Source organism: Pinus tabuliformis, chromosome 1_2, assembly GCF_031772625.1.
Source record: "Pinus tabuliformis cultivar Carrire ecotype Pingquan chromosome 1_2, CPIR1, whole genome shotgun sequence".
In the NCBI taxonomy this organism is placed as follows: domain Eukaryota; kingdom Viridiplantae; phylum Streptophyta; class Pinopsida; order Pinales; family Pinaceae; genus Pinus; species Pinus tabuliformis.
In genome coordinates, this window is record NC_142298.1 from 24,273,340 (window position 1) to 24,282,143 (window position 8,804).

General features: G+C 35.8%; 1 protein-coding gene across 1 annotated transcript; it reads right to left on the minus strand.

Moving 5' to 3' along the window:
* Window positions 1–310: 310 nt before the first annotated feature.
* On the minus strand, window positions 311–631 carry LOC149204144 (thaumatin-like protein). Its single transcript, XM_089397053.1, has one exon. It carries the CDS (start codon window positions 629–631, stop codon window positions 311–313), a length of 321 nt encoding a protein of 106 aa, XP_089253179.1.
* Window positions 632–8,804: the final 8,173 nt, after the last annotated feature.

Below are 8,804 nucleotides of genomic sequence, written 5' to 3' on the forward strand. Positions count from 1 at the left end.
TAAAAATATTATAAAAATAATTATGCCTTGCCTTTTTCACAGGATAGAACTTCCCTTTTACGGGATACATCTTCTTGCGCACAATGGTACTCTTATTATAAATATGTTGATTGTAATATTCTTATTGTAGATATGATACTGCATAGAATTCGGTTTACCTATCAAAGGTAGGGATGGATTTTATGTAATGAACAGAGAATAAGGTATGATAAGCAGGGATGGATTTTATGTAACGAACAGAGAATAAGGTATTATAAGCAGGGATGGATTTTATGTAACGAACAGAGAATTCAGTATGATAAGCTTCTCATCAAGGGCAGAATATAACGTTGTAATTAGCACCAGAAGCGCAAGCGTGGGTTTTAGTGTCATCACTGGGATATAGGTAGGCATCTGGGCACTTGTCCATTTTGCAAGTGGGTGCAATGCAGCCACCGTTGGAGGGAGTTAGGGAGAGAGGGACATTGAAACCATCAATTACGGAGATGTCATAGTAATCTTGATTGTTGCCCCCATTCAGAGTATATTCAACCAGCGTTGTCACCAGTGCTGCAGCTTCCTTTACCAGAGGCATCGAAGGAGCATCCTGTACGTCCCCAAAATCTGCCTGAACTTGTTCCTGCGGGCACATTAACACTCCATGATTGCCCCTGCCCCAGCGCTTGACCACCACCGACGGGAATCCCTGCGGCCCATACCGTGTATGAATAGTGGTTCTGGATCACAAACGTCGCACCCGTAGCTCCTGCAGTTACCAAAGCAAACAATTATTTATTTATGATAGGTACTCACCAAAACAAACAAATATGATACGGACATAAAATACAGTCGAGGGATTACCACCTTACCTTGAACATAGAGATTAAATATTAATGCTAGTGTTGCTGTAAGATAAACCTAAACTGCCAATGTTCTTGCCCCCATTGCAACGGCCACCGGGAAGTAATTAAACACAACTAGAAAACAGCGCAACACAAGCAAGGAATTGCAGTTGAGCTTATTTCATGCTTGTATATCACAGGTGAGACTCTATATATAGGCGAGGGTAGCCAGCCAAAACTTGATCTTAGCCGCCTTAAACCAGAGTCAAGGCCGCCTTAAACCAGCGATCACAAATATCCGACGAAATTCTTATTCTATCTGACTGACTATGTGGAAAATTTTTCTAAGATATGTGGTGTCGATCCTTATATACCCATGATCCTCCCCACTTCTAGTCAATGTGGGACTTTGGTCGTATACCCAACAATCCTCCCCTCGAACAAAGGACCATTGAGCTTCCCAAAAATAAATATTAATAGCTAGTATCCTAGAAGTGTTGTGTACCACAATATAACAGGGACTCGAATAAATAAAAAGTTTTCTTAAGTAATGGTGATCATTATGGTTACTAATGTGTATCATATGAAAAAGGGCCTATAGTTTGAACTTGTTATCGATAATAATAGTATTCAGTGGAAGCTAATTGTACTAATTCCATGGATGTATTTGGTTGAAAATGACTTGAGTTGCATGATATTTGTTACGATAGTAAATAGATTTCTCAGTCTATAGTTACTGCTAAAGAGCATGGTACCATGAGGCTCTATTTTTCCAAAGTTGAATCGACAAGCCTAGAAAGGTAGCTTTTAACCCATAGAACCAAAACCACCATAAAGGAAAGGAATGTGAGGCTATCGGATGCCCATAGATCTATTATAACTTTAATTAAACCATATAGTAGGACTAAGACTAGTAAAAGAAGACACATTAGAGCGAGTCAATAAGATATTCAAATTGAGACCTTAAGCAATTACTTGCTCAGGTTGGATGAGGGGATTGAATTGATGGGCTTCACTATGGATGGGTTGAAACTGGAGCTTAAGGAGATAAGGAAATGATGGAGAAATACTTAGGAATATGGCTGACTTAGAGAAGGAGATAATCAGTCAAGTCAATTACAGTCCCCTTCCTAACCTAACATTGGATGTGTTGTTCCTAACCTAAGATCAGAGCCTTGGAATTTGCTAGTCAAGCCCTTACAAATCTCCTTGCTCAGTGTTTCCTCAAGGGAGGACTTCATTTTCAGGGTTGAGAGGGGATTTGAGTTGCCTTTCCACTAATGGATAGTCCAAATTACCATCTTGGATAGAAAGATCCTCTTTACAAGTATAAAAAGCCATGACTCCTCTTCTTCTTATTTGGATGAAAAGAAATCTAAGAATCTCAAGCCATCTTCAATTTCATCTTCGATCGAATGTCTTTTGGCCACAAGAAACCTATCTATATGCTTTTTTCCAGAAAAGCTTTAACGTATCCGAAACTCATGTCACTTTACATTATACAATAGGTTCACTGTCTTTTATGAAAGAATTATGTGGTTGCAGGATAAACATTTGTTTCCCTTGATTTTTATTGCATTTTGTGGATTTATTTGGGAAAATGTGGGATTACATGTTGGAAGCAAGCAATTTCTACCAAGACATGGATCAAATGGTTGTGTATAGGAAAGTGCGATGGCATGGGTGAACTAGATCAATTCAAACATTGACATATTTTGAGCTAGAGTTTTCTTTCGTATTTTTTTTGGTACCCATTTGAGGTAAACAAATGAATATCTCTAAATCTAGCTATCTAGTAATGTTTTCATTTTTTCCATCGACTTCTGCATAGTCCAAAGGGAGGATTGGTTTTGAATTTAGATTTATTAATTACAGAGAGGTTAAATTGTTGCTTACTCATCTCTACCTCTGATGATCATGGATAAGAAGTAAGAAGAAACTAGATCATCCGCTTTCATTCTATCAACAGGCTATGTATTGAGTTATGGTAGTGAAAAATAAGCAAACAAAGTCGTGGTAAGAAAGTGATAGATGTTCAAGCCCGCCTTAAACCAACGATCACAAATATCCGACGAAATTCTTCTTTTATCTGACTGACTCTGTGGAAAATTTTACTAAGAAAAAGATTAAGATAAAATGTGTGACGTACAATAAGCCACAATAATAGTTACTGAATAAGCTATTGTTTAGTCTAGAAAAAACAAGGCGCAAAGGGCACGAGTAAATTTCGGAAGAAAAAACAAACATCAGAGAGCGTGATGTACAGATGGAGTCGTAGTTTAGTACGCGCCATTCCAGGAATATCCCCGCACATTCCAGGAATATTTCTGAATACGATTAAAGAATTCATTTTGATTTTTATAACAAATTCCAAAATATGTTTAAAACATACTGTGAAATCAAAATTAAAATTAACACATCCCAAAAGCTTCCACATCATCCTCAAACTGGTGATCACGACCTTTGTCCCCCACTCCCTGTCTGAAACAATCAATTTAATTCCTAGTTATATTTTAAGCAAAGGTTAGCATTGATATTAAATGAAACGATGTTATCCTTGAGATGGTGCAAAGTTAAATTTGCTTAAGTTTAAATAATTCATAAAACTATTTTAACTCTATGGTGCACTCTTATTTAATCGAGATCAGGCTCAATCAATTGTAGTCATCCTTCCATATAGGTGATAAGAAATGAAAACTAACATGATTGTTTTATTTAATATTCCCAAACAGTTAAAAAATAATAAGACTATATTCAATAAATCAACAATAATATTCTCAAACAGTTAAATAAGTTTATATTGAAGACATCAACAATAAATGAAAGTAGTAAGACTCAACTGAATTCAAGATAAATGTAGTAATCTCAACTAACTATGACACTTAGATGGACAACTATGACACCTATTAAGTGATTGCAATTAAATTCTCCAACACTCCCCTTTAATTTGAAGCACACAAAAGTCCACATAAAAGTTTAATTAACATGCCTAGTGGTCTATATCTCAGCCAGACTTGTAATTTAAAAAATTGACCTCAACTACATTTACTTTTCTTCTTCTCTTCTTCCTTATCCTTTAAAACTTAGTTTTTTCATTTGCTAATGTAGGTCTTCCATTGTTCCAGGCTGTCTAAGTATGTCTTGGACTTCTTCAAAAACCAACGCCTATGTGGACTATTGCCACATGTCATCTTTTGTAGTGTTCTTTTCATCGTCCATCTTTTGCTGCAACATAAGTCCATAATACAATTTCATCTCTTTATGACTCCAATACCTGAAAAATTCATTAATATTGTCATCATCAAAGTTGTCTTTAAGGTTCATTGTTGCAACCTCTATGCAGATTTCATTTAGACATGGTGTTGCAAGTCATGCTTTAAGGAAATTTAACTTTTCTTCATAATAGATCTATGTACTTGCACATTGAAATCAATGCTAGAGTTAAAAATATTTGCAGAACCACTTTGGTTTTGTTCCTTATGCTTTGTAATAAGAGTTTTCTCTTGTTGCACTTCTATCTCTTCTTCTGCCTCTGTCTATGTTTTCTCCTTATGGGCTTCCTTCTTTTCCTCTAGCTCTACCTCTGTCTCTAGCTTTGTCTTAATCTCTTCCACTTGTGTATTAACGTGTGTTGCTGCAGACAGGTTATCTTGCACTTATTTTCCAGATTCAAGTTGGATTATCTCACCAAATAGCATCACGTCAATATGATGGTTTTATTACATCATCTGCAACCACTCATCTTTACTCAAAAAATATTCATCAAATTTTACATCAGCAATATTAATTGTTGGATTTACCATATTATTTCCTACTCCAATGGTAGCTGCATTGACATCAGGAAGACCTCTTTCTCGATTCACCAAATTGTCATCCACTTGTGGTTGTGCACGTGGGATTGATGGGTGTCTATGTGCTTCTTCTCTACTTCTACAAATTTATCACAATTATCATCCACTTGCGACTTAGCACAGTGGGATTCAACAAAAATTTCATCTTCAACTTCAATCCTCCCCTTTACACCAAAACTCCTCTCAAGGGTGTCCCAAGACTCCTTGGCTGTCTTGGCATATGAAATCAAGGGAAGAATGTTTTCATCTACAAATTATTTTATGTATTTTAATGTGAAAGCATCATTTTTCCTCTTCACTTCCCATTCTTTCAAAAAAACTTCATACATCTCTAGTTGTTGCTTAACTTTTTTAGCATCTTGGATTTTCCCATTTTTTAGTGTCTGCCAACTGCATCTCAATAACAAAACTGACTTACAGAAAATATGGTTTTCTGTAATTAAAACATCTTTATTGTAGCTGCTCCTTTTCTAAGCTTCGACAAAAAAAATGGATATACAATTTCTCTAAAAAAACCAATGCTTCATTCACAAGTACTATCATAAACCCATTCTTTAAATTTTATAATACCCACAACCAACTCAAATGGTTGTTTTTCTTTCTCAAAAGGCCTCTTTAAAAAATAACCATGAATGAAGCCCCTTTTAATATAAGAGAATGATTGTTTTTTAATATAAAAAAACCTTTAGGAATAAAACCCTTTTTACTCAATGGAACATAAGAGTTCCCTTTAAACTGAATGTACTCCATTACACAATTTTTTTAAGGAGTCCGTGAAATAACTTAAAAAAAATATGTTGGCCTTATGAATAAATCATGCTTTCCTTGATGAAAATTGAGTGGGTGCTCCAAATGAATTTCGTGACTCGTACTCCCAACTGACTTGTGCTCCCAATCAGATTTTGTTATTTCTTTGTGTCTTGTGCTCTTTTGTTGATGCTCTTTGTTATGAATAGAACCAGTGTTTGAGTGAGAGAGATTGAAACTAATGTGAGAGTTTGGCTGCATCACTTCACGAGACTCTTAATGTGAGACTTTGGTTGCATGACTTCACAAAACTATTATCCCATTAGTGTACCCAAATTTGACTTTGTGGAGCCCAAGTACCTTTCAACCATTTCATTCAAACGTGACGGTGATTTCATGCACCTCGAAACTTGAAACAAACCTCGTGCCTCAACTTGTATGATTTCAGCGCTCTTCTCAATAGACAACCGCTGCGATGAAACATGGAAATTGAGAAAATCATAAGTTTGGCAGGGTCAACACACTTGTTCACTAGGGAGGAGTGTGTTGATCATTCAAAAAAAAATTAAAGAAAAAACTTGAAACTTAAGACTTATTTCTTCTTTCTCTTTCAGTTGAGGGGGAGATAACGATCTTCTTTATCCTCTTCATATAATGGACTTCACACCATTATCTTTTTCAAAACAATGGAGGCCTCTTCTCCTCCTCAAATTCTTGATCTCTGTTTCTCTTTCTAGAGTCTTATGTGACCTGAAGCTAAATAAGATTACATTGGACACATCAACAATCAATGACTATAGTAATACTGAACTGAATTCAAGATAACTGGAATAATCTCAATTAACTATGACAATTCGCTGGACGTCTATGAAACCTAGTAGGTGGCTGGAATCATATTCTCCAACAATATGAATCTTTGACCGTGATATGGTATTTTTCAAATGGATTATTACTAAGGATACAAATGCCCCCGCCTTTCAAATTCAACCATACATGGTTGAAAGACCTATAAATTTCAAAGCTAGTGCGTGAATCATGGATGCATCCTTTATATTTCGACCTCGATAAGCAGATGGAGAAGGTAGGTTATAAAGTAAAAAGATAAAAAAAGTTGTCAGATGTTGGATCTGCGAACCTAAAGAGGTCATGTGGAAGGAACTATTATCGAGTAAGGAATTAAGGATCTAGCCCTTCGGATCCAGATTTCTTTTCCAAGGAGTCTAAGAAGGCAATATTCAATATTATGGAAAAGAGGAATAAAATATCGAAAAATCAAGAAGATGAATGGAGGTTAAAAAGTAGAATGTGTTGGATTCATGACGATGACAAGAACACCTATTTATTTCATAGGGTGGCCTCCAAAATAAAGAGTGCAAACTCCATATGGTACATAAGAGACGGAGACAGTAAGATTCTCTCATCACAACATGACATTCAGAAAGAAGTTCTTAATTTTTTCAAGTCCCAATCAAATGAAAAAAATATAGTTGATCAAATGGTCATGGCTAATGTGTTCCCCCAGATGGTAAATGAAGAAGAGTTGCAGATGATGGATAGGCCAATCTCATTGGAAGAAACAACCTTTGTTCCCACTGGCTGTGTGAAACAATCGATTTAATTCTCATTTCTATGTTCATGATTACTATGTTGATTTTATTCATCCAATTTCTTTGTTCGCCAAAGTCTCTATGGATTTTATTGAACCAATTTCTTTGTTCCATATTCACATAATTCCTTTAGTCCCAGTAATCGATCTTTTTCTCAAATTAGGTTATATTTTAAGTGGAGGTTAGCTTTGATGTTAAATCTACCGATGTTATCCTTAAGATGGTGAAAAGTAATATTTGATTATGTTTAAATAATTCATAAAACAATTTTTTCTCTATGGTGCACTTTTATCTAATCGAGAGGATCGATCAATTTCTATCATCATCCTTTCATATACGAATCTTTGACCGTGACGTGATATTTCTCAAATGGAGTGGTGCTAAGAATATGTGGTTGAAAGACAGAATTTTCAGAGCTTGTCCACGAACCATGGATGCATCCTTTATATTTTGACTTGGATAAGCATATGGAAAAGGTAACATATAAACTAAAAGGATTAAAAAATGTTGTCGGATCTTGGATCAGCACACCTAAAAAGGCCATGTGGAAGGAACTATTATTGAGTAGCAAAATTAAGGATCTGACGGACCCTTCGGATTCAGACTTATTTTCCAAAGAGTCTAAGAAGGAAATATTCAATCTTATGGAAACGAGGAATAAAATATTGAAAAATTAGGAAGATGAATGGAGGTTGAAAAGTAAAATGTGTTTGATTCACGACGGTGACAAGAACACTTGTTTCTTTCACAGGGTGACCTCTAAAATAAAGAGTGTAAACTCCATATGGTACATAAGAAATGGAGATAATAACATAATCTCACCACAACATGACATTCAGAAAGAAGTTGTTAATTTTTTCAAGTCCCAATACAGGGAATCACAGGTAACAAATATAGTTGACCAAATGGATATGGTGATGGTAAATGAAGAAGGGTTCGATATGATCGATAGTCTATCTCTTTGGAAGAATTTCAAGCGACATTGGAAGACTTAGCGAAAGATAAAAGATCTCGGCTTGATGGATGGCTAGTGGAATTATTCTTGTTCTTTTTTGACATTGTGGGCTCATGGAAATGGTGGAGGATTCTCTCATTTTGGGATGTATAAGAGATGTTGTCAATTCTACCTTTCTCACACTTATTCCCAAAAAAACAGTTTATGCAGCCATGGAAAAAAGAGATATCACTTGTGTGCTTTTGCGACATTGTCCAAACTGATATCCATAGGTAGATGGGGCATTATATATACAAAATGTTTTAACTAGGCCCTCCTTATCAAGAATATTTGGAGGGAGTTCTCTATACCTAGAGGTTGGCAAGCTATCATACATGCTAAATATGTACAAATTTTGAATTTGGAAGAACGGGTGTCCTCTGTAGCCCTTGTGAAAAATAACACCTCCTATATTTTGAGAATCCTCATCAAAGTTAGGCTATGGTTTTGTGGTAATATTTTCTAGCATGTGGGCAAAGGAGAAAATGTCTTCATTGGCCTAGACGTCATCAAAGGACAGTCTGAAGGGCATAATATTCTAGTTTGCATCATTTGGTGCCTCAATGAGAGAGGTATTTATACTTTAGGACATATTGGGAAGGAACATGCCTCTCCTTTTTCATTTCCCACGTGACCCTATTCACTGGATTTGGGTATTCTAGAGGAGTTTGTGGGTCAATGGGATACATATCGTTACATCTAATTAACACTGGGATTTACCTCATAGATAAACCTGATAAGATGGCGAGGGAAGATGGGGTTTATAATGGTGACATATTTTTCA

What these genes read in the sequence shown, in the direction of transcription:
- LOC149204144 (XM_089397053.1), bottom strand. Translation starts at nt 631, where the DNA reads ATGTGCCCGCAGGAACAAGTTCAGGCAGATTTTGGGGACGTACAGGAT.